The sequence below is a fragment of the Pseudorca crassidens genome, chromosome 14, assembly GCF_039906515.1.
Source record: "Pseudorca crassidens isolate mPseCra1 chromosome 14, mPseCra1.hap1, whole genome shotgun sequence".
Lineage (NCBI taxonomy): Eukaryota > Metazoa > Chordata > Mammalia > Artiodactyla > Delphinidae > Pseudorca > Pseudorca crassidens.
Genome location: NC_090309.1, coordinates 10,357,036 through 10,382,914, shown reverse-complemented (window position 1 = coordinate 10,382,914; position 25,879 = coordinate 10,357,036). Strand labels below are relative to the sequence as shown.

Sequence of the window (25,879 nt, the reverse complement as noted above, 5' to 3'; positions counted from 1 at the left end):
CACACCCACTAGGATGACTACAGTCAAAAAGACAGAAAATAACAAGTGTTGACAAGGATGTGGAGAAATAAAAATCCTCATGCTGGTGGGAATGTACAAAGGTGCAGCTACTTTAGACAACAGTCTAGCAGTTCCTCAAAAAGTGAAACATGGAGTCGCCATTTGATCCAGCAATTCCACTCCAAGGTGTATACACATGAGAAATGAAAATATAAGTACTTACAAAAACACTGCACACAAACTTACAGCCACATTAGGCATAATAGCCAAAAGGTACAAACTACCCAAATGCTCAATAGATAAACAAAATGTGGTATATACACACAACAGAATATTATTCAGCCATAAAAAGGAATTAAGTACTGATTTATGCTACAACATGGACAAATCTGGAAAACATTATGCTAAGTGAAAGAAGCCAGTCACAAAAGATCACATATTACTTGATTCCATTTATATGAAATCTCTAGAACATGCAAACTATAGAGAAAAAAGTAAATTAGTGGTTGCCCAGGGCTGGGGGCAATGGGGGTCTGGGGGGATGCTAGCTAAAAGAGTACAGGGTTTCTTTTTGGGGTGATGAAAATGTTCTAAAATTGACTGTGGTGATGGTTGCACAGCTCTGTGAATACACTAAAAACCACTGAACTGTATACTTTAAGAAGATGAATCCTGTGGTACGTAAATTACATCCCAATAAAGCCACTACCAAAAAAAGTTTATACACTAGAAAAAGAAAAAAAAAAAAAAAAAGAAGGAAAGAAATAAAGAGGCTCTGGAGCCAGGTGGTGTGGGTGCAAAAACCTGACATCCTCCCAGTCTAACTTTGAACAAGTTTCTCAACCTCTGTGTGCCTTAATTCCTTCATCTGTAAAATGGGAATAATAAAGGCATCTGTCTCATAAAGGCATTGTGAAGATGAAGCAAGGAAAAAAGCATAAAGAGTTTAAGACAGTCCCTGCTACACATAAGAGCTCATGAAAGAAAGCTACACATGCTAAGTGCTATTTGATCGGGGCTTTGGAAAAGGAGGAGGTGGTCACAACATAAACAAAAGTAAAAAATGCTCAGGTCAGATTTTCCTACAAACGATTGCAGGTCAAGTTTCCCAACAAAATGAGTTACTAAAAAGAACTTTTCGATTTTTACAGATCTTTGGATTTCGGAATTACGAATGCTGGATTGTGGGTTTACAATAAAACAGAGCGAAGAGAGGTCAAATTAATTACGAAGTGGTTCCTAGAGATAAACATCAGGCTGGAGGATAGCAGATTGCCTTTCCTCGGGCTGCAAACAACCAACTAGGGGTGGGGGAGGACAATAAGAGCAAAACTACTGACATTCCAAACATCCTTCTTTTTAATAAAGGGCACTGATCAGCCCGGAATCTAAAATAACTGACACTAATCCTATCCAACTCAAGCTGGAGGGCAGCCTATTTCCCTTCCGAGCTTCGCTGGCCGCCATCCACCTCGAACCCCACATCAACATCACCAAATGAACCTGTGAATCACGCCCGCGGGGAAGGCGATGCTCGCCTGCCACTACCCTGCCCCTTTTAACCGAGCATGCACGAGCGGCCTGGTGAACTGGAAGAGACTCTGGACCGCGTCCAGTCCACCCTCAATTTACAGACCCGGGCCCTGCGACCCAGAGAGGATGCGGACGCGCGCAAGGTCACACAGCAGGTCCCAGCGGGACAAGAGCCGGGCGTGAGAGGCCGGGGCTGCGGCTTCTCGCTTCTTTCCACCCGGGTGTCTGCAAGCCCTGGGCGAACCCCCACTCCCGCCCCGCTCAGAGCCCCTGCTCCCAGCGTCCTGGCTCTCACCCGCCGGCGCGCCACACAGCACAGGGAGAATTGCCGCAGCGCGCACCGTCGCCGCCATGGTGGAGACCCACGAGCGCCTCCGTCCGGGCAGCCTTCCCACCGCCTGCCGCGACTGCTCCTCGTCCAACGGCCGCGGACCTCGGCCCGAGACTGAATTTCCGAGGACAGGGGGCCGCCCCGCAACGCAGGCCCGAGTGAGGGGTTGTCTGGACGGGAAGCAAAGTAGGATGAGTACGGCGCAGCCTCGGACAGCCCCCGCGGGGGACCTCGCGTTAGGACCCAGGGGCGGGGCTTGGGCTGGCTGCCGGTGTGGCAGGGGGTGCCTCACGGCGTTCTCTCCAGGGACCCGGCGGCACCGTCGGGATCTACAGGGCGGCGGGAGCGCGAGCCGGTGACATCCTCCTCCCTCGGAACGGAGCTGATGCTGCGGACTCTTCCCAACCAGAAGTGCGAGGTACAGACGAGCACGGAGAGGGTCTCAGTGAAGGTCCGAGGGGGGGGAAATAAATAGGAGAATGAAAAAGCTATTCATACCCAACTCCAGCAAAGCTCTGGATAGTTGTTTTGGGAGAAGCATTGCGGGCAATGAAGACAAATCCATATCCAGAGTGTCTGTTCCAGTCAGAACAAGGTGCTGCTCCTTCCATGATAGAACTGGCCCGATGTAATCAATCTGCAACCAGATAGCTGGCTAATCCTCGGGAAGTAGTGTCATATTGGGGGCTCAGTGTTGGTCTCTGCTGTTGGAATATTGCGCACCAAGCAGTGGCTGGAGCCCGATTGGCCCTGGTGAGTGGAAGTCCATGTTGCTGAGCGCAAACGTAACCTCCATCCCTAGTGCTTTGTTCTTGAGTCCATTTCTGTGGAAGGAGGCTGACTGACATTCACAGGTTGGTTATTCTGTCCACCTCATTAAAATCCTCCTCTGTGGAGGGCACCCTTTGGTAAGCATTCATATGGAACATAATTATCTTAACATTCTGTGCCAAATTAGAGAAGTCTGTCGACACACCTCTTCCCAGACTCCTTGTCAGGCTTCCTTGAATTTTCTAATCATACTCCTTTCAAGTACCTGACCATCCAGCCAAGCCATTAGCCACAGCGCATGAAAAAGTATGGCTCTGTGCTTCTCATCAGGCAAAATGAACAACGAGGTGCACTGCTCAAATTTCTGCCCACTGAGAGGATTTCCCTTCATCACTGTCCCGCAGAGCCTTCCCAAAGTGAGATGTTGTGCAGCTGTGTCCTTTTAGGTGATGCATACCATGCAGAACCCAAGAGTTTTCCTCTTCAGGCAACTGGTCAGAGGGAGGTTACCGTGAAGCTGTAGGTAGGGGTTGGAGAGAGAAGATAATGTCGCAAGAGTAGAGGCCACGGTCATGAGGAAATCAATTTCTCGTGCCTCCAGGATCTGCTTGAGCGCAGCTTCATATATACCACTTCCACTTGATGGTGGCGTGCTGCTGTGTGCCCAGCTTTATGGCTTGGTGGGTCAGATGGCACCCAGTTCATGATGGACAGCTCAGGTCACAAGGGAACTTGCTGGCCCACGGCCAAGCAGTCAAGTTCTGGTTTGTTTGTTTTTTCTAACTTGTCATTTTGAAATAATTACAGACTTATAGGGAGCTGCAAAAATAGGACAGAAAGGTCCCATGCACCCCTCACCCAGTTTTTCCCAATCGTGACATCTTATACAGTCATCTCTCAGTATCCACAGAGGATTGGCTCCATGGATACCAAAATCCATGGGTGATCAGGTCCCATAGTTGGCCCTCTGAATTCGTAGTGTTGCATCCATGGATTTAACCAATCGCATATCATGTGGTACAGCAGTATTTATGGGAAAAAAATTTGCATATAAGCGAACTCATGCAGTCCAAACCCATGTTGTTCAAGGGTCAACTGTATAACTATAATACAGTATCAAAACCATTGTACACATTGATACAATTCACAGAGTTCATTTGGATTTTATCAGTTTACATGCATTCTTGGGGGTGGTGTGTAGTTCTATACAATTTTTATCACGTGTAGATTTCTGTAACCACCACAATCACGATACAGAACTATCATCACAAAGATCCCTTGTGCTTTCTCTTTAGAGTCACATTCTCCCTCTTCTGTCTTCCCCAACCATCCCTAACCCTTGGCAACCACTAGTATGTTCTCTATATCTAAAATGCTGTCATTTTGAGAATGTTATATAAATGGAATAGAGAGATTGGCTTTTTTCACTTAGCATAATACCATTGATGTACATCCAAGTTGTTGAATGCATCAATAGTTTCTTCCTTTTGTTCCACCATTCATCATTGTAGGATAGCTAGTTTTTCTCCAATTTTTGGCTGTTCCAAACAAAGCTGCTGTGAATATTCATGTGCATTTTTTGACATTTAAAAAATTTCAAATTGTGCTAAAATACACGTAACATAAAATTTACCATCTTAACTGTTTTTAAGTGTACAGTTCAGAGCATTGAGTCCATTCATATTGTTGGCAACCATCACTACCATCCATCTCCAGAACTCTTTTCATCTTGCAAAACAGAAACTCCCTATTCCTTTCTCTCGCCAGTCTCTGGCAACCACCATTCTATTTTCTGTCTCTATGAATTTGATTAACTATCTCCTATAAGTAGAATCATACAGTGTTTGTCCTTTTGTGATTGGCTTATTTCACTTAACATAATGTCCTCAAGGTTCATCCTTGTGTAGCATGTGTCAGAATTTCCTTCCTTTTTAAAGGCTGAATGATATTCCATTGTATGTATACACTGTATTTTGTTTATCTATCCATCTGCCAATGGACAGTTGGGTTGCTTCTACCTTTTTGCTATTGTGAATAATACTGCTATGAACATGGGGTACAAATAGATTTTCAGGTCCCTGCTTTCAATACTTAGAGGTATATACCCATCATGTACATGTTTTTGTGTGGGCATAAGCTTTCATTTCTCTGGAATGAATGCCAAGCAGTGAGATTGCATGGTAAAGGTATGTTTTGTTTTTTAAGAACGGCCAAACTCTTTCATAGTGGCCGTACCATTTTATATTTCCACCAGCAATGTGTGAGATCTACTTCCTCTGATCCTCACTAGCATTTAGAATTGTCACTTAAAAAACACTTTTTTAAGCTGTTCTAATAGCTGAGTAGTGATAAATCATCATGGTTTTAATTTACATTTCCCTAATAGGTAATGATGTTTGAATGTCTTTTCACGTGCTTGTTTGCCATCTGTATGTCCTCTTTGGTGAAATGTTTGCTCACTCTCTAGTTGGATTGCTTGGTTTCTTTTACTATTGAGTTTTGAGAGTTCCTTGTATATTCTAGATGGGAGTACATTTCGAAATAAGTTGTCTGCAAATATTTTCTCCCAGCCTATAGCCTGTCTTTTCATCCTCTTAATAGGGTCTTTCACCAAGCAAAAGGTTTCAGTTTTGATGAAGTCCAGTTTATCGGTTTGTTTCTTTTATGGATCATGTATGGAAATATTATTGATTTTTGTATATTGATCTGATTGTATCCAGGAACTTTGCTGAATTCATTTATTCCAATAGGTGTTTAGTGTATTTCTTAGGATTTTCTACATATCAGATCATGTCATCTGTGAAAAGAGAGAGTTTACACTGTCAGCCTGCTAATTAACCTCTTATTATGTTATATTCTGTTACTCTCTCCCTCTCACATTTCTGTTCACTACTGCAGCACGCTGAACCCTGCCACACTCCTGCCCCTAACAGAAGGAGAACCTCATGATTGTCTTACCTTAGTTAGGAAACTTTCTGTACCTTGCTCAGATTTACTACAGACTCCAATTAAGAATTCTGAACTAATATTTTTTTGTTGATGAAGCATATCTCAAATATGAAACCAAAGGTTATCAAGAAGGATATGGTGTCACTAATTTAAGTTCTCTTTAGAATGTAGTCCTTTCTACCTGAGTTACAGTCAGCCCAGATGGCAGAACTTATTGCACTTTATACAGTTAGTCGACTGGCCAAAGACCAGAGGGTAAGCACATACACAGATAGGAGATATGCTTGAGATCAGAACATGACTTTGAGATGCTTTGAAACAAAGAAGGTTTCCTAACCTCTCCTAGAATCCCCATCAAAAACGGACAACAAGAACTTATGGATTCACTCCTGTTTCCTAGAGAGGTGGCTATTATAAGGGCTGAGGCTCATATAAAAGAGATAATATGGAAGTGAAAGGAAATGCACTAGCAGATCATTAGGCCAAACAAGCAGCCTTAACCCAGGTGAGGTTCCTAACTAAACCCTCAAAGGATAAATCTCTGGAGGAATTCAGAGAGGCCACTATAGAATATCAACGTTTAGCCCCTGACTCTGAAAAAGAAGAATGTTAAAAAATGTAACCTTCACTCAGATCATCACTGGTGCTCCCAAGGTGGCCACTTGGTGGTGCCAGATGATTTCAGATGGTAGCTGAATTTTTCCATGAAACTACACATCATGATACAAATTGGTTACAATCTTAAATTAACATTGGTAAATAAACTTTAAAAAGAAAACTTTTTAACAGGTTATTTTTAGGTCACATGTCACCTATAATCATAATCTTGACAAAACTAAAGGTGGGACATGGCCTGGAACCAAAGCCTCCAAGATCCTTGGACACCTTCAGATGGATTTTATCCAGCTCCTACCCTTCATGAAATGGGAATGTTTTAGTTTTTAATATGTCTATTTTTATGATGGACTGAAGCATTTAGCTGCTATGAAAAGCTATAGTCCTTACTAAAAGCTGCTTGATTTTGTGTATCCAACCTATCACATCCCATTTTTTATATCAGGTGATCAAAGCACACACTTTACAGGAATCAGTGACATCTTTAACTTAAAATTAGCAAAAATCTCAGAAACCCTTTAGCTCCCTGGCCAAGGGTACTCCCAGAAGCCCTTATGACCGTATGGTTCACTCCCTTGGGGATACATCAGTTATCTAAGAACTGAACCCATTTATTTAGAGATTCCACTTCCAATACTAGACTCTACCCTGCTGCATGCAGACATGGCAAAATATTACAAGGGATTCATGTACTCTACCCAGTCCTATCATCAGCAGGTTAAGGACATCTTCCCCCAGCATCTTCCTAAATAGCTTCTTGGTGATCTTCAACTATGAGATTTTTGTCTGAGACATCAGAGAAAAATTGTTCTTGAACCTTATTGTGTAGAACCTTATCGGGTACTGTTAACAAATACAGCAGTGAAACTCCAGGGGGTCAATTCTTCAATACATATTTTACAACTAAAGAAGAATTTCCGAATTGACACAACTGGAAGCCTATTCCAGTAGAGGACTTCAAACTGAGGATTCTCCCAGATGCTCTAGAAGCAGCTGGTCTTCAGAAGTATACAGCTGACCAAAGACCTTTGGAATAAACAGATGACTTCAGATGACAGATAGCTTCTGCCCAAGATGTCAGACCAAGACCTGTGTCAAAGCCCTGTTTTGCCTAACACAATACTGTATCAACTATACTTCAAAAATAGTCTTGTTTTATTTTTCATCTGCTTGCTTATAGTTACTCTTCTCATTTCTATTGATTCCTGGTTGTCATCCACCCATAACGACCCGTTTTCTCTTTTCTTCCCTCTTCATTATAATTGTTAGGTCAGAACGTACTCATTCTTTTTTTTTAAAAGTCTTTTATTGAATTTGTTACAATATTGCTTCTGTTTTATGTTTTGGTCTTTTGGCCCCAAGGAATGGGGGATCTTAGCTTCCCAACCAGGGATCGAACCCACACCCCCTGCACTGGAAGGCAAAGTCTTAACCACTGGACCGCCAGGGAAGTCCCCAGAGCGTACTCATTCTAATGCCATTCTTAGATTATCCTAAATAGTAGCCACTGCTCTAAATCTCACCAACTGCTGGATATGCCATCCATTGGCAGACCATCATGATAAATATATATGAACGGTTCTGGTCTCACCAAATGAGACTATAGAGAATTAAAGCCAGTGGTTTTTCCATTAGCACCTACAGGGACAAATGACCTTAAACAAAGCAACCTGTGACTTTGCTAGTGTCCCACTTTCCCAGAAAAAGAGCCAGTTATCACAATCTGTTGATCAGAATCCAGGTAATTCTGAATTTGAATTCAACAACCTTCATTAGGGTAGTAGGCCAGTTACTTATCAGCTGGAAGACAGTAAAGGGATCCAAGTATATAGCAGAGCTAAATATATAGCAGAGCCGCCTAAGGGTGGCTTTGGCTCCAATCTCATGTCATGAACAACTTTTTTCCTGGATCTCTATGTGCCCTTACTGGATTCTACTTCCTTTGTAACCAGGTCAACAGGTCTCGTTTTCCTCAGACTAAAAATTCATGCACTTTAGGAATAGCATCCCAAAACTGTCTGTATATAGAAATCCTAACTTTATACATCACCAGTGCTGGAAATTCCAACCCAGGCAAGAGCTCCAAAATGCGGCCACCCTTAATTATTCATGCACTCTGCCTTGGGGAATTACTGACTCATTGTTTATGTGAACAATCAGAGCAGTATTTCCAATGGTGGGAGACAGAAAGACTATAAGAGACCTATCACTCACTAACTGCCACCAGTTATGACATCACCTCTTCCCTAGACTGAAGATCTGTAGCTTTGTCTCAGCTCATTGGCTCAAGTAGTTATGGGCGATTGCTTTGCACTAAACTTCTTACTGACTGATCATGGGGGCATCTATGCTATTGCTATAGTTGGCTCAATGAAACAGGCATGGTAGAACAGGCAGTACATCACCTTAAAGAAAACACTACTTGGCTCAATGCTTCTGCACAGCTTCTCTCTCATCAGATCTGATTGCCATGATGCTACAACAAAAAGATCTCATGATAAGTTTACTATGGAGACAACCAAACAGTCCTCCGTAAAGATCTGGCTCTCTAGCATCTCTGAATTGGTCAACCTCTCTCAAGCAAGAAAGTGACCAAAAGGGAGAACTGAGGGACTAAATATACCAGTGGACAATGGATACACCTTATATGACAATAGAACTCTGTCCCACACCTTTGCAGCAACCAGCCTGGAAGCCAAACCACAGCCTCTGCAGCAATCAGCTCAGAACAGCCAAATGACTACTTCCCCCCTATTCTTTGCCCTCACTTCCAACTTAGAACCAACCATAGAAAACCAAATATGCTGCCCAAACCAATCACATAAGATATCCTGCTCCGACTTAGCCCCCCTCCAGTTTTCCCATGCCGACAACTTCCAGTCAGGGCATACCTGAAGCTTTCACTTTTTTTCTTCTCATCGTAAAGCTTTCTTAATCCTTTCATGCCTTTGGGTCTCTGCCAGGTGCAGGTGATAGTGGCTGATCCCTTGCTATGGCAAGCTCTGAATAAACAGCCTGTTTCTTCTCATTTGGGTAGTCTTCATTTATTTCCACAAGTGCAAAGCCCTTCATCTTACAGAGGAGAAGACTGAGACCCAGAGAGGATCGTGGATATGATCTCATTCCCAAATGACTTTGAAGTATTGGGGTCTTCAGGCACAGATTCCTGGTCATTTGTCAATATCCATCCTCCTCTTCTTCCTTAGTAATAGAATCCCCCAATTTTCGTTGGCCCCATTGCTGCCCAGGACAAAAACTTCCATTTCCAGCCTCCCTTGCCATCAGCCATAGTCCTATGTCTAAGTTCTTGCCAGTGGTCTGCAAGCAGAAGTGGTATATTGCAATTATTTGATGAGGAATGTTTAAAGTACAGTCTTTATGTTTATGACTTATTTGAATAATAATTGAAGAAGCTTTTTTTTTTTTTTTTTTTTTTTTTGTGGTACGCGGGCCTCTCACTGTTGTGGCCTCTCCCGTTGTGGAGCACAGGCTCCAGATGCGCAGGCTCAGCGGCCACGGCTCATGGGCCCAGCCGCTCCGCGGCATGTGGGATCTTCCCGGACCGGGGCACGAACCCATGTCCCCTGCATTGGCAGGCGGACTCTCAACCACTGCGCCACCAGGGAAGCCCAGCATTTTTACATTGATTTGAATGTGTGTTAGGAGGTAACCTCTAAATCCTTGGAACTTCCTGAGTGATAGGATATCTCTGTTATTCATAGTGACCCCCCCAAGGACCATATCTGATAGTCTATGCTAATGAAGTGACTCGTGGTTGGCCCCTAGTTTACTCAAATGAGATGACTCAAGATGGGGACTGGCCATGCCTGACAGATCAACCAAGTGATTAGAGGGTTGGGGCTTTGAGCCACATGGTATCAGCCCAACCTGGGGGTGGAGGGCACTGGAGATGGAATTCAACTGTGTGGTCAATTGATCACGCCAACGTAATGAAACCCCAATAAAATTCTGGGCAATGAAGCTCAGGTGAGTTTCCTGGCCTGGAAGCACTCTATGTATTATTGTTACACATCAATATGCCAGAAGGGTAATGTGTTCCTGGGGAAGCCTCACATTTGTGCTGTTCCCAAACCTTACCCTATGTGTCTCTTCCTTAGGCTGGTTTTGATTTGTATCCTTCTGCTATAATAAAATTATAATAAATACAGCACTTTTTTGAGTTCTGAGAGTAGTTTTATATATATAGAATTACCAAGTCTGAAAGAGTAGTGGGAACTCCCAAATTTGTAGCCAGATGGTCAAAGGGTGACCTAGGGACCCCCAATTCATGGCTGGTGTCTGAAGTGAGAGCAGTCTTGTGGGTGACTGTTTCCTTAACCTGTGAAGTTTGGCCCACCTCTGGGTAGCTGGAATGAGAAGTCATTGTAGTGCTACAAAATAAAATAGTGAATTTTCATATACGCATACAACAACCCCAAAAGATGGAACAATGCTAATCTATATTTGAAATTGAAAAATAATTACAGGAACAATGTAGTATTTTTCTAAGAAAATATTTGATTGGTAGTGTTCTAGAAGGAAAGATTTTCATCTAGTAGAAACTGTGCAGTCAGAGCACTGAGAAAACGTGGGCAATACAAGTTGTTTTTCAAATTAATACGTGGTTAGTGAGGACCTACTGGGTGCTCATTTCTGAGAGGAAGTATGAGAAATGACCTGAAGCAGCTGATAATCTGGTTCAGGAGACAAAGTGGCAAGATGATAAACAACCCGTGACTTAAATAGATCAAGACAGTGATAAGAACTATCCCTATCTATATGTTCATTTTTAAATACTTACGGATACAACAAATGCTTTTACAATTGCAAATGAATAAGACCTGACTTCTCATCAGTGTTCAAGAGAATTATTCCCCAAGGAGTGGACCTTTGAACAGGGTTCTGACTGATTATTAGGCTTTAGACAGTGGAGGGGGCATTCCAGGCTGGTGGAAAGGCTTGAGCAGAATGGCCCAGGCTGGGAAGTGCAGAGGCATGTCTTAAGTACGGCAGGCAAGCTAGTTTTTCTGAAATAGAGGTTCTTGTCAGGAGCAGCAGATTAGGGCAGACTGAAGAGGGCAATAAATGCTAAACTGAGAGGTGAGCATTTATCCTGTAGGCAGTACAAAGGCTTTCAGGGGTGCGAATGGGTGCACACTGATGAGAATGGTTAATGTGGCCGAGATACAAAAGAGGAAGGGACAGATGTTAGGCAAAGACCAGCTACAAAGTTGTTGCAGGTATCCAGGTATATAAAGTGACCTGGGCAGGGGTTAGAGAAGGGCACTGGAGGGAAAGAATGTGTGATAGAGCAAACTAAGCTGTTACTAATGTAAAATATTTGCTATTTCTGCTTGTGAACTTTGAATCTCTGGGAAGAATTTCCCATGATTTTCAGGCTCCTAGGCTGGCATCATGATCTTAGCTGTCCAGATGCCTCCTGTGCCTTCTACCTGCCTACTCCCCTCTGCCAACCTCTTGTACCCCTAGATCCTGCTTGTCTGCATGGCCCCACTTTGAGCTGGTTCCCTGAATTCTGGGCTCAGCTAACTCATCTGGACTTTAAATGTTTGAACGACTGTCCTTAGTGCAAGCTAATTCCTTTAGCCAAGACTCCTCTGGCCTATGACAGCTCTTGGTCTTGGCTTCTCCACATAGGTTGCAGAGACAACATGATATGAACTTGAGACCCAGTAAGCTTAGGAATAACCATTACAGAAAATAGAAAGTGATAGCAAAGACACACAGATGGCTTGAAGTAACAAACGAGATAGGAAAATTGGTTTAGCGATAGTTGGTATGTCTGTATATTTGATTTTTGAAAAACAGTTGAGGTATAATTTACATACCATAAAATTTAATTTTATTTGCACATTTCAGTGAATTTTAGTAATTTACCAAGTTGTTCAGCCATCACCATAATCCAGTTTTAGGACAGCCCCACCACCCCAGTGAGATTCCTTGAAATATTTGCAGTCACTCCCAGTTGCCACTCCCAGCCCCAGGCAACCACTGATCTACTTTGTCTCTGAAGATTTGCCTTTTCTGGCCATTTCATATAAAGGGAACCATACAATATGTGGTCCCTGGCATCTGGCTACTCTCACTTAGGATAATGTTTTTGAGGTTTTGATTTTTAAAATACCCATATTTTAATTGATGTTTAAAATTTTTTTATTTCAAAAATCCCAAATCTAGTAGCATAAAGATCTATTAAAATTGCTTTTTGCTCACAAAAACTTTAATAAGAGTACTCTACTGCCTCATAAAAGTAACATTACAGAGAAACAAGTGCATGGAGCTTTTGTGTAGAGAAGGCCTTCACTCTCTCAATCCCCAAACTATAGCTGTAAACCAGGAGGAAAGAAGTCCAGCAGTTAGGTGTATAGACCAGGGCATGGCACTCTCTGAACCTCAGATTCCTTAGCTGTAAAATATGGCTGGCCTAGGTCACTGGTGCCTCCACCTTCCTCAGCCTTCACTCTCTTCACCCACACAGCACCCCCTCTCCCATCAGTAACAGGATGGGGAGACAACACAAGTGGTTATAAAAACAACCCCCAGCAGGTAGGAAATCACCAGACTAGGTGGTCTCTTAGCTTCCTTTCAGCTCTAGATTTATGAATCAACTTTCCTCACATTCATTAAGCTCCCAGGGTTTCCCTTTTGGGTGAAGCCTTAATGTATGCTGAGGGTTTTGGATTTGGAAAGGCTTTAGTTAGAGAACACACATTATTACTAGTGGAGTTCATATAAAGGGAACTATACAATATGTGTAGTTCTGGCTTCTGGCTAGTGGGCTTTCCCAGTTTCACTAAATTCAGAGAGTCACTCTAGTACAAATTCTCTGATGTGCAAAAAGGGCAGAACATCCACCAAAGCCTTTCCCACATGCATTACATCCCCAGGGTTTCTAACCAGTGGGGTGAGCTTGCTGATGTTTATAAGGGGAAGAGGTTTGGCTGAAGGCTCTCCCACATTCACCATGTCCACAGGGTTTTTCTCAAGAACGAATTCTCTGATGCTTAATAAGGGATGTGCTGTGATTGAAGGCCTTCCCACATTTACTGCTTTCTCAGCGATTCTCTTTAGTATGTATTCCTGCTGCTTAGTAAGGCAAGAAGAGAAGTATTACTGACAGTTTTTACTGTACTTGAGGAGTTTCTCTCCAGTATGGTTATCTGGTTTGTTTGTGGTTTTTTTGGAATAATATGTGACTGAAGGCTGTGCTATACTCATTACACAGATAAGGCTTCTCCCCAGTATAAACTGTCTGATGTTGAATAATGTGTGTCCACTAACTAAAGCCTTTCCAAATCCATTATGTTCACATAGTTTACTAGTTTGAATTCTCTGGTGTTTGATAAGGGAGGAGTTGTGACAAAAGCCCACTCCCTCTCTTGATATTAGCAGAGCTTCAGTTTAGTATGTCCTGTCTGATGTTTAACAAGGTCCTCTGACCAGAAGCCTTCCCACATACATTACACTCATATAATATATGTGTGAGTGTGTATATATATATATATATATATATACACATATATATACATACATGTATATTTTCTGAGGTTTAGTGGTGTGTGTACTCCAGCTGAAAGCCTTCCCACATTGTCTGAATTCATAGGGTTTTTTTCCCAGCATGACTTTTCTGATGTTTAATAAGGGATGCAGTGTGAGCAAAGGCTCTTCCACATTCGTTACATTTATAGGGTTTCTCTCCGGTGTGAAATCTATAATGTTGAGTGAGAGAGGAACTCTGGCTGAAGGCTCTCCCACATCTATTACATTTGTAGGGTTTCTCTCCTGTATGAAATCTGTAATGTACAATGAGAGAGGAACTCTGGCTGAAGGTTCTCCCACATTCTCTGCATTCATAGGGCTTTTCTCCAGTGTGAGTTCTCTGGTGTTTAATAAGGGATGAAGTATGACCAAAGGCCCTTCCACACTCATTACATTTGTAGGGTTTCTCTCCAGTATGAAATCTATAATGTAGAACAAGAGATGAACTCTGGCTAAAGGCTCTCCCACATTCGCTGCATTCATAGGGCTTTTCTCCAGTATGAGTTCTCTGATGTTTAATAAGGGATGAAATATGACCAAAGGCTCTTCCACATTCACTGCACTCATAGGGCTTTTCTCCAGTGTGACATCTCTGATGGCGCCTAAGTTCTGACTGGAAATGGAACAACTTCCCACATTCATTGCATTTACAAGATTTCTTCCCTGGATGGGTTCTCTGAGAGTTATTTCTCCCTGAAGTCTCTCTGAAATCTGTATCACATTTATAGTATCCTTCTCCCATGAGAACACTGTGTTGGTTAACAGGGACTGATCTTAAACCCAAACTTGTCCCAAATTCACTCCACTCATGATCTCTCCTAAGGGTGGTAGTATATTTGTGAGTGAGTGACATTTCTTTCAGATGTCTCTCCTGCTTTTTTGGATGCATCTCTAACTGGTCATCACAACCACAAGTTGCTTTCAGTTTGGAGGACCAGAATTCATCTCTAATGTCTTTTTCCACTGATGCTATCTGGAATAATTCTTCTTTGGAAATTCCCTGACTTAGCATTGATTCCTTGGCTTGATGCCTTCTCTCCCAGTCTGGGGAAAAAAAAAAAAAGACAGTCTCTTATTACCTGTTCTATGTGCCAAGAGGAAGTAAAGTCCTATAATAGATGTAAGATAATTAACCTTTAAAATAATATCTAGGGACTTCCCTGGTGGCACAGTGGTTAAGAATCCGCCTGCCAATGCAGCGGACACGGGTTAGATCCCTGGTCCGGGAAGATCCCACATGCCATGGAGCAAATAAGCCCGTGTGCCACAACTACTGAGCCTGTGTCCTAGAGCCCACGAGCCACAACTACTGAGCCCACGTGCTACAACCACTGAAGCTCACATGCCTAGAGCCCATGCTCCACAACAAAAGAGGCTACCGCAATGAGAAGCCTGTACACCGCAACAAAGAGTAGCCCCTGCTCACCACAAGTAGAGAAAGCCCGCACACAGCAACAAAGACCCAATGCAGCCGAAAATAAAATTAAAAAAAAAATTTTAATAAATAAAATAATATCTAAAAGAGGTGTACAGTTTCTTCCAAGAATGGTGTATGTCTGAACAAAGTTTTGGAGGTGTCAAGAATAAGATACACAGGTGACTGGAGATTAGGAAAACCTGAGAGAACAGTGTTTGGACTCCAGGACACAAGATAAGTCCAAAGATTGTAAAGATGAGAGGAGGGTTAGGAAGATGCCCTCCACAAAATCTTCCCTCAGTCCACACCACACATTATTATGTATTATATAATATACATATACCATGTATTATATTACTGTATGTAATTGTGGTGGGCAGAATAATTATCCCCCAAAGATTTCCATGCTCTAATCCCAGGGACATATGTTACTTTACATGGCAAAAGGGACTTTGCAGATGTGATTAAGGGCACAGACCTTGAGATGGGGAGATTATCCTGAATCATTCAGGTGGGCCCAATCTAATCACAAGAGTTCTCAAAATCAGAGAAGATTTCCTGGCTGAGTCAGAGAGATGTGGTGTGAGAAGGACTCAATCCACCATTTCTGGCTTTGAAGGTGGAGGAAGGACCCCAGGGGCCAAGGAATGTAGCAGTCTCTAGAAGCTAGGAACGCCCCTCAGCTTACAGCCAGTAAGACAACGAGGAGCTCAGTTTTACAACTACAAGGAATTGGTACTGCCAACAACCCAAAGGGACAGGAAACAGATTCTTCCCTAGACACTCCAGAAAGGAACTCAGCCCTGCTGATACCTTGGTTGTAACACTGTGAGACCCATGCTTGATTCTGACCTATGAACTGTGAGATAATAAACATGTTGCTTAAAGCCTCTAAGTTTGTGACAGTTTGTTTCAGCAACAACAGAAAGCTAATACAATAACAGTGACCCTTCTGAAGAGTAAAATGACTGGCAATGCCTAACCAGGGCTCCCAGAGGCCAGATTCTGAGCCAGTAGGTCTTGTGTGGCTCCTGGGGATATGAGTGTTTATCAAGCTCCCCGAGAGATTCTGAAACACAGCCATGTTTGCAGAACATTGTAAACAGACATATTGATGATGAGACTAGATCCAGACGTCAGACCCTTGCCCTCATTCTGGAAGGAAACAAGATCAAGAGAGTACTAAATACAGAGGAGATCAGCATCTTCCCTCTCTCTCCTCTCTTCTAGGTTCCCATGACGAGGCCCAGCCTGTGCTGTCAGGATTTGAGCCCTGCTTTCAGGAGCATTAGCTCTAGCCTGGGGCTGATTCTGCCTCAGAGATGGACACTGACACAGACTGTCATCTCCAGTATGCTTGGGCTACACACGGGAGTCAGGAGAGCTTTGTGTCCATAATTCTACCCCAAGGGGTGGAGCCTACGGGGTACTCTCAAATCACCTAGGAATAAACAGTTTCAAAGAGGTTCCATCAACAGCTAGTAAGGAGTAGTCTTTGTTCCTGGAATCACCTCTGTTGCAGCTTAGCTTAACCAAGCTTGAAGTGTCCTCACTTTGATCTTCCTGACTTTATCCATCAGGATGTCCTTGCCAGTAACCCTTTAATTTCTGGGCTACTTAACTGTTCAGTCTGGTTCCTTGCTAACTCTCTTAGCCCTGCTGATACAGGATTGCTGGGCACTTACATCTGTTGTTCCTTAAATTCCATCTAATACTGACCGTGTGACATCTAGTGATGATGCACAGCCCCAGGAACCCTGAAGGGTGGGCAGAGATAGGTAACAAGGGAAATAAAAACACTAGGGAAGAAAATGAACATCTCTTCTTTTCCCACCAGAAAAACATTACAAAAGCCTACAAGTATTCAAAATACTGGTGTTGAGGGTTCCTGGCAAGTGACCTCACCCTTTCAAAGAAAAGCCCCCTGACCAAGGGCTCAGGGGAACTTCCCGCTCTCGGTTGGGCCTTATTATCTGCTTTGGTCCAACTCACTCACCTGCGGGGGCACCTGTTGAGATTTCTCTCTCCAAAATACAGGGCTCTTCCCCTTCCTCCAACCGGCAGATCACATACGGTTTGGACATTGGAAACCCTGGTGGAAAGGAAAAGGATCATGACTGTGTATGTCAGAGGTCAAGGCTTGTAGACAGCCTCCAAAGAATAAGCATTGTGAAGTATCAGGAGCAGAGTCATGAAACTTCTTATTCTGAGTTCATATGGAGTGGGACTTTTCCTAGGAACAAGGAGTAGAAATACTGTATCTCTGGGTGCCAAAGAGAATGTAAATGTCTAATTCCAGAATCCCAGGGCAAAAATCAGTCAACAGGCCCAGACACCCCTAGCTTTTAAACACCAAAGAAATAAAGATGGCATGATGGGCAGGCTTTGGGCTTTGGAGGAGCTGAGCTCACCCAGGGAGGCCAGGTTCTTGAAATTCTCTAGCATCACTTCCCGGTACACGTCCTTCTGAGTAGGGTCCAGCTGCCCCCACTCCCACCGGGTGAGTTCCACAGCCACATCCTCAAATGTCATCAGGTCCTGAAACACAGAAGACACTCTTGCACCCTCGGGAGCACACTCATGACCCTGGGGAGGAGAGTAGACTGGTGTCTGAGGAGAACCTCAGGATGTACGGGAAGGGATTCCGAGAGTTCCTAGCGACCGCAATGCCCCTGTTCTGGGTTTTATCATCTCAAAAATATTTTAAGCTGCTCCAGGGATTGTGTCATCCTTACTACTTGGCATCCCACCCAGTGCCCACATATGTCAACATCAAGTGCTTAGAAATGTAATCGGGGTCTCAGGAGAATCAGGCCTACAGAGACACTCTGCTTATATGGGAGAGAGAAATACAATCCATTTCCTCAGTTTTCCAAAGGTTTCACTCTCAATTTAGTGACATTTAAATAGAATCAATTCGAAGTAACAAACTCATGTACTCTGCATTCTGAAATGCAATGGTATCAGTAGTTTTCTAATTAAGTATTTTTGAAACTTGTGACCTAGGATTTCAATGACAACTGTTGCTAAGGCCAAATAAAATCATCTGGGGCTTAGAATAACTTATCCCCAAAACAGCCTGCCAGCACGCAGTTCACTGGAAGTATATCAAGTGGCCTTATAGTGAATCAGTTAAGACTTCTGCGAGTTTGATTCACATAAATCCTCTCCCCCAAAGCCTAATCATTTTTCAGTTCCTGAATGTGCAAAGTTGAGAGTGAGACCCTGGATCTCAGGTCCCCACAAGGTACAACCATTCTGTGGGTCCCAACCGAACTATCCTGTCACTCTCTATAACAGCAACACTCTCATTTGACTTACATTGTACAGTAATCCATAAACTATGAACTATAAAGCAGATAAGTGAACGTAGTACTGTTACTTTCCCCCCAAAACGTTTAAAAGTCAAATCCCATTTAGATACTAAGGTTTCCATAGAATAGGCCAAAGTAACAATTTTATATTAAGTTAAAGGCAGTCCAGGATAATCAAATGTGGAAAACTCACTACTTTAGTAACCTCTTGTGATCGATTATTATATTATTTGTTCAAAATATTCATTGGCCCTCCCTACAAAATTGATCTTCCTACGCCACTGACTCAGGTGTGGCCAAATACTCTGCTTTCACAGATGGAATGTGAAGGAAGTGACATGAGCTTCTCAATGAGCAAAAGCCTTCAGGGTCAGTGGAGGTTCTGCAATTGCTTCTTTTTCCTCTGCTTTGAGAACAGCAAACGATCCCAGAGTGAAGATGTGGGGCAAAACCACAGCTTGTGTGTAATGTGGACAAGAAATAAACCATTGCTGGTGTAAGTCTCTCAGGGTTTGCTGTTGTTATCACAGCATAACTAGCCTAAACGGACTCATTAAAAAAGCTGGTACTCCAAGTAGGGTTCTGCCACGACAAAAAGCCTAAAATACGTGACACTGTCTTCAGGGCCAGGCAGTGAGGAAACTTACTGGCAAGATGGCAACCCATGTGATTTGGTGCTGAACTGTGGGGTAAAGCTGTTGCTGCCGTAACTTGAAAGACGAACAGTGCAAGCATGAGCTTGTGATGTTACAAAAAGAGGAGGGAAACATAATATCAGTAGTATGAGTTGGTTGTCATTGGCACTGTCACTTGACAGTATTACAGGAAAACCAAAAAAAATGAGCTCAAGAGTTTGCTGATTTGCAAAATAAAAATGGAAGGCCAAAGAAAGTGTCCAGAAACTCCAGGACTTGCAGGGTTGGAGAGTTAACCAGTTCTCGTTTCCAGCTGGTCAAAGACAAAATAAATATGGCTTTTGCATGACAGAGGCTGATTAAAACTCAGCCTAATGGCAAGGACCAAATCATGGGTGTGACTGTCAAACCTTTTGTTTAAACCTCTTATTAATTTCAGATGGCTCCCAGTAAATCCTTTCAGTGGGACCAATCTGTTCAGAGTGACTAAAAGTATGGTTTTCCCAAGGAAACCCCAAAAGCTCCACAATTAAGTCTAAAGAGAGGGGCATATTTCAACAAGAACTGTGGGAAAAAGCTATTGACACAGGGAGCTAATGGAAGGAAGTACACAAAAAGCTGATCGAGTTTTTGAGAGTTACACTGAATGTTCATGACTTGAAACAATCCTTGGGCCCTCAACCTACTCAGGCAGAATGAAAAAGCTGCTTAGCCCTGAAAAGAGTTTATCCTCCAACATCATCTTCATATGTGACCAAGGGGGATACTGCAAAAGGAAGGAACTTCTGGAGGGCAGAGCCAAGAGCCAGGGAGAACACTGGACTGGGGAGCTGTACCCAGGGAGCAGAGCCACTGCATATAACCAAAAGACTTCCCCACTCCCGAGGCCAAGGTCCTCACCAAGTCTGCCCAGTGGAATTTTTTTTTTTAAGAGATCTTTATCGGAGTATAACTGCTTCACAATTCTGTGTTAGTTGCTGTTGCACAACAAAGTGAATCAGCCATATGCATACTCTGCCCGGTGGAATTTCCTAACTGTTCCAGACCAGGGACTGCTGGGCTCCTCCCATGGTTCCCCTTTCTGAACAGCGGTGTTTATTGTGGTTATCCAGCCCCACTGTTCCACTGTATGTGGGGTATATGGATTCTTTTTTCAGAGATCTCCATATCCAGAGGAGAAATATCCAGACCTGATGTCCAAAACATCACACCATCCAGGACTTCAATCCTCATGCTCTGACTGAATGAGGCTTTGGGGTTATATCTCCCCTGGGGAGAGATTTTGTGTGCAGGAGGGAGGGACGTGAACATCTGTGAGCAAGAGAACAGACAGTGTAATTGTTTGTTCAGAATGTTTACTGCCCCTCCCTCTGGGCCCCTTACTATGGGAGGCTTATACTTCCCACCTCACGGACATTAGGCATGGCCACGTGACCTGCTCTGGCCAATGGGTTGTGAGCAGAAGCAGCACATGCCAGTTCTCAGCAGAAGCCTGGAGAGCCGGCTCCTGAGCCTCACACTGCACCTTCCCCCAGCCACGAGAACGGCACACCCCAGAGGAGGGCTGATCCTTCAGCCTGAATCCCAGAGTGAAGAGGGTATGGATGGAGCAGAGTCACGGCCAGCCCCCTAACGACAGGTAACGTATAGAAGAAACACACTTCGTTACCGTGAGCCAGTGAGAGCTGCTGTTGCTACCACAGCATAACTAGACGAAGCTCTCTGATATACCTCTGAATGGTGTACATCAAGGCCAAAGAGGTTTAAGCTCTTTATTACTCTACTAATTCCTTGAGACAATTCCTTATTGGTGAGGGTTTCCCCTACTGACTAGAAAACTAATTATGAATGTCTATTTTCAAGCCAGAATCCCACCAAACCACCATCTTGGATGCTAGGAAACGATGCAGGCTGGCATTCACGGCCCTCCACTTGGCTCTCCCTCCACATCCAGCCTCCTACAGCCAAACCTGAATCCACCTCTACAGTCAGTCACCATTAACGCCTGCATCCCCATCGCAACTGAAGCTGACGAGGACTAGGCAACTCCATGTGCCAGAGACTCCAAGAGCTACATGAGGTGCATGTGTTACTGAGTGGTTGAGTCTGGAGCCAGACAACCCAGATCTGAAACTGGCTCCCCCGCCATTAGCTAGATAACCAGGACCACGTTACTTTATCTCTCTGTGCCTTGGTTTCCTCAGGTTACCTCTCTGTGCCTCAGCTGCCATTCTTCAAAATGGGACTGTTTTAAAGATGAAATTAATTAGTATAAATAAACTGTGTAGAATAGTTCCTGATACCTATTTGGTTTTCAGCAAATAATAGCTTTTATTATTTTCATCATTATCATCCTCATTTTACAGTTGGCAAAACCAGGGCATTGAGAGCTTAGGTGATTCATCCAAGGTCACGCAGCCGGAAGCAGGGAAGTTAAGTGTGTTGCCACACTAATCCGGGAAGATAACATGTGCACGGGGGTCCAGCCTCAAATGACCTCCTCACCTGTCCGAACCCTCAGAACCTCCTTGTCCCCCCTTCTCCATGCACCTTCCCCAGCCTCTCCAGCACAGGCTGGTTCTCCTTTTCCCAAACTCTGATGGAAAGGCCTGTCTATGCCATTCCATCTGCCATCAAACCACGCACACCTTTACTGTGATTGGGGCTGCATCCCGGGTGCGAGAGTCCCCTCCCCTCCGTGGCTGTGACATCTCCTTCAGGGCCAGGGTGCTCTCGCATTACTTGGTACTCACCACAGTGCCCGTTACAGAAATAAACCAAAGGATCTGAGTGAGTGCACGCTGAGCAGAGAGGAGAGGGCCCTGGACAAGGGGCAAGGAGGCCAGCAAAAGCCTTGATGGGCTCGGCCTCCTGCAGAGCAGGAATTGGGGTCAGTTCCCTTTGGCAAACCAGGAAGCTCCAGAGAAAAGGAGGCAAAACTAGCCATAGTTCAGGCAATTGAGGAAACATCAAGAGAACCCCAACTCACCTGGGGCCTGGCTTTCAGGGATAAGCTGGCTGTTCCCTTTTCTCCTGGGCATCTCTCTGGAGGAAGAACAGGGTCCTGAGAAGGGAGAACTAGGAAGGTAAAAGGAGACATAAGGAAGGCTAACCCTCATGAGATTTACAGCTCCCAGACTCCCCAAGTCAGTGTGTCACTTCCACGGTTCTGGGGACAAGGCTGGGCCAAAGGGAGCTGACGGACGGGCTAGAGGCTGCCCTTGTACACAGCTGCGTGAGGTCCCCACCTGTCCATAGGCCACAGCAAGCTGTAGGTAGCTGAAGTGTGACCACAGTCTGGCCACTCTATCGGAGAGTTATTTACTGGGCCTCCAATAATGCAGGTCATTTACTAGGCCTTTTGAAAATATAAATGTGAATAAGAACTTCAAAGAATTTTAATGTAACCTGAGGATATAAGACAGGTTAACAATACAAAATAAGGCCTAGGACGAGGCCACATAGGGATATAGGACTTTTGGGAAGAAGTTACACCTCTCCCCTTATCCCTGGGAAGCAACGCAGAGGCCAGCTCTTCCTGAGAAGCTGTCCTCTATGTTCTTAAGCACCATTAGGTCTCTAGAGTGTATTTTGAGAGCCCCTCTATTATAGGCCTTTGTATCATACTCTTTTTAAAGTCTTCAAACAAAAAACTAACCCCAACCATGCCAGAGAAGTGGCTACGGCCACCACCAACAAAAGTAGGGAGGTAGGCAGGCAGCGTGGTATAGCACAGGTCAGCACTTTTCAAACTTTAATGTGCATATGCATTCCTGAGGATCTCGCTAAACAGACTGGGTCAGGGGATGTGGGGTAGGGCGTGAGAGTCTGCATTTCTAGAGAGCTTGCAGGGGAAGCCTGTGCTGCTGGTCTACAGACCACAAGGCATATAGGAAAAAAGAGGGGGTGAGAGTCCCAGAGATTTAGCCCAGTTCTGTCATTGGCCAGTTTTATGACCCTGAGCATGTGCACTGAAGAACTAAAATGCCCACCCAGGACTTCCCTGGTGGCGCAGTGGTTAAGAACCCACCTGGCAATGCAGAGGACATGGGTTTGAGCCCTGGTCTGGGAAGATCCCACATGCAGCAGAGCAACTAAGCCTGTGCGCCACAACTACTGAGCCTGCGAGCCACAACTACTGAGACCACGCACCTAGAGCTCGTGCTCCGCAACAAGAGAAGCCACCGCAATGAGAAGCCCGTGCACCACAACAAAGAGTAGCCCCTGCTCGCCGGAACTAGAGAAAGCCCGCGTGCAGCAACAAAGACCCAAGGCAGCAAAAATAAAATGCCCACTTGGTGAAGGGCGGGAGATTCTAAACTAAGAAAGGAATGGCTTAAAATCTCCTGGGTCACCTGGATTGCGCTCTCCCCAACACTGGGGCAGACGGTGGTCACAGGAGGTGCCCACCGTGTACACTGCTGACCTTGTACCCAGCTGCTCCAGAAGAACATTATTACTTAATGAAGTAATAAAGGAAGTGGGTGGCAAGGCTCCAAATGGCCCCACTGTCCTCTGATCCCTGGCCAAGGGCCACTCCCTCACAGGTTTATTGCCGTCTCCCTGCCACAGCAGGAAGAGATCCCCTCCTGCTCTCCCCTCTGTCTTCTGGCCTTTGGGATAAGTCTCCCATGGCCATGCCCTCCATGGTCTCTGGATGCTGCGACTTCACGCTCATTAGCCTGGAAGGCACCGCCACAGGGAAGGCGGTTGCAGGCTCTGCCTCTCCAGTGGGATTCCCCGGCCCTTTCCTAGGGCCCTCCTCCTCGACCCAGCACTAACCCCCCCAGGAGGGGTCTGGCCCGCGGCACCCTCGAGAGCCAAACCTGATGCTGTGGAGTCCATAGCTGGTGCTAAGGGACGATGTCCTTTCACTAGGTCCAAATCTCTGTCCTCCGGCCGGGTCCCTGCGGTCCTCCCGGGGTTCAGGGAGCGGGGAGCAAGCTGGGTGACACCAGGCATTCCCACTCCGGCAGCGACGCCCAGCCAACCCGCAGCGCCCAGAGCAGGGCCGTCAAACCCGGGTCCACTTCCCAGCGGCGCGCAGCATGGCTGCGGGGGCGATGCTCTTCTCCCGCTCCCACTCCCAGACCCCTCACGCGCCCGGCCTCCGCCCACGGGCTCCGCTCCGCCGCTCTCCTCCTAGGGACCAGGCTCTGGAACCCAGCTCTCACGCAGAGCACCAGGAAAAACGGCCCCAGCCACACCTGCGACCTCGGTGCCCGCTCCTCCACTGCCCGGAGGCAGCAGGGATTCTGGGGAGAGCCTCACAGGGAAACGACCGGCCCCGCAACTCTGCGCCCAGCTCCAGGCCTCCTCAGCCCCTCGCAGGCGGGCAGACGAAGGCACACTCCCCACTGTGTCACGGGCTCGGGGCACGGTGCCCAGGTCAGGCCTGCGCGCCAGGAGTAGCTAAACCCACAAAGATCCAAGGGACCCCCGGGTTCCAGCCCCAGCCCCGCCTCCCGAGACCCGTCCTGAGCCTGCGCAGACCGGCCGCCACGCGAGGAGGCGCGGCTGCAGGGCGGGACCCAGCAGCGCCTGCGCCCTGGCAACTGGGGAATCTTGGGTGCTGTGCTCCCGCAGCTGCGGATGGGGAAAGTGGGCATCAGCTACGTGGATGGAGGTGTCACCCTGCTCCCAGCCACGGGCAGGGAACCGGAAGCAACCCCCATATTGGGAGTGCCTTTAGTACCTGGGCCGGAGAGCCTGGCTTGGGGCTGCTGAACAGAAGTCACTGGAGATTTGTTAAAAAGCCTGGGCCCTACCCTTAATCTGCCAAATAAGAATTTCTAGGAGGCTCTCCAGACATGTGTATTTCTTATAAAGTGCCCAGGAGATCTGATGGCCCATGGTGAGGCAGGAGATAGATGGGTCCCAGGCTGGAAGGGGCCAAAATAGCAGGAAGGAGGAGAAGCTAAGCGCTAGACCGCTTATTTCTCATCTCGAGGTCGAGGAGACCTTCCTGACTACACATGCGCAGAAAGGCTCCTTGAAGGTCAAAAAGGGAGGGGCCGCCACCACATAGTAGGTGATGTCAACCTACCTATAGGCCTCTTCACTAGAATCCATCTTGGCTAAGAGGTGCATGCGCACATATGAGAGGACCCTGAGATATACCAAATACGAACTCAGAACCAGGCAAAGCAAGATGGTCGGCCAAAGGAAACGTGGAAGAAATGCCCCATAAAAGTGATTCAAACTACCACAGTGGCAGGACCCTCTCTGAGCCCACCTGTGTGCCTATCCACACGTACCCTTTTTCCTCCTAATAAATACTTTGTTTCACTACTTTCTGACTCTATGTGGAAATTCATTTCTACACAGCTGATGGGCCAGGGCCTTGTCACTGGCCACTGGTCCCTGGTGGTCTGAGGCTAGGATTCAGCACTCCCACTGCCACGGCCTGACTTCAATCTCTGGCTACAAACCGAAATCCTGCTTCAAGCCGCTGCAGGCCGAGGCCACCTGAGATCAATTGCAGGCTACTAACTGCATTCTACAGGCTGTTAACGTGCCTGTCTTTCTCCCACTGCCCCCCGGTTTTGGATTCAGTGAAGGGTGAACTCAAAGAAGGGAGGGCTTTGGACTCCCTCCTCTTCTGGAAACGCGTATCATCTAGGACCTAAAAGAAATGGAGAAACAGTCTGGATATTAAAACAGTGGTTCTCTGGGGGCACTCCTTAATCAGAGAGGGGATTTGTGAGGACTGAGAGGTTGATTTATAGACCCTAATTAGGGGTTCAAGGAAGAA

The 25,879-nt window shown here is 45.5% G+C and overlaps 2 protein-coding genes and 1 long non-coding RNA gene across 3 annotated transcripts in view; 1 reads left to right on the top strand and 2 right to left on the bottom strand.

Annotated features, from left to right (window-relative positions):
• Nucleotides 1-2,041, bottom strand: part of MRPS5 (mitochondrial ribosomal protein S5) — a 29,995-nt gene extending 27,954 nt beyond the window's left edge. The window contains exon 1 of the mRNA XM_067704334.1: nucleotides 1,829-2,041. Coding sequence (XP_067560435.1) covers nucleotides 1,829-1,886 — 58 coding nt within the window. The 5' untranslated portion in view covers nucleotides 1,887-2,041. The remainder of the gene's footprint in view (nucleotides 1-1,828) is intronic.
• Nucleotides 2,042-2,123: 82 nt separating this feature from the next.
• On the top strand, nucleotides 2,124-16,651 carry LOC137205927 (uncharacterized). Its single transcript, XR_010934360.1, has 2 exons — nucleotides 2,124-2,282; nucleotides 16,407-16,651. It is a non-coding gene; the product is annotated as an uncharacterized lncRNA (long non-coding RNA).
• On the bottom strand, nucleotides 13,682-24,618 carry ZNF514 (zinc finger protein 514). The gene is made up of 5 exons (XM_067704333.1): nucleotides 23,952-24,618; nucleotides 22,115-22,203; nucleotides 17,588-17,714; nucleotides 17,173-17,268; nucleotides 13,682-14,803 (listed from the first exon to the last, which is right to left on the bottom strand). The coding sequence occupies exons 1-5, from the start codon at nucleotides 24,085-24,087 to the stop codon at nucleotides 13,818-13,820; spliced, it is 1,434 nt and encodes a 477-aa protein (XP_067560434.1). The 5' UTR covers nucleotides 24,088-24,618; the 3' UTR covers nucleotides 13,682-13,817.
• Between the last annotated feature and the right edge of the window lie 1,261 nt (nucleotides 24,619-25,879).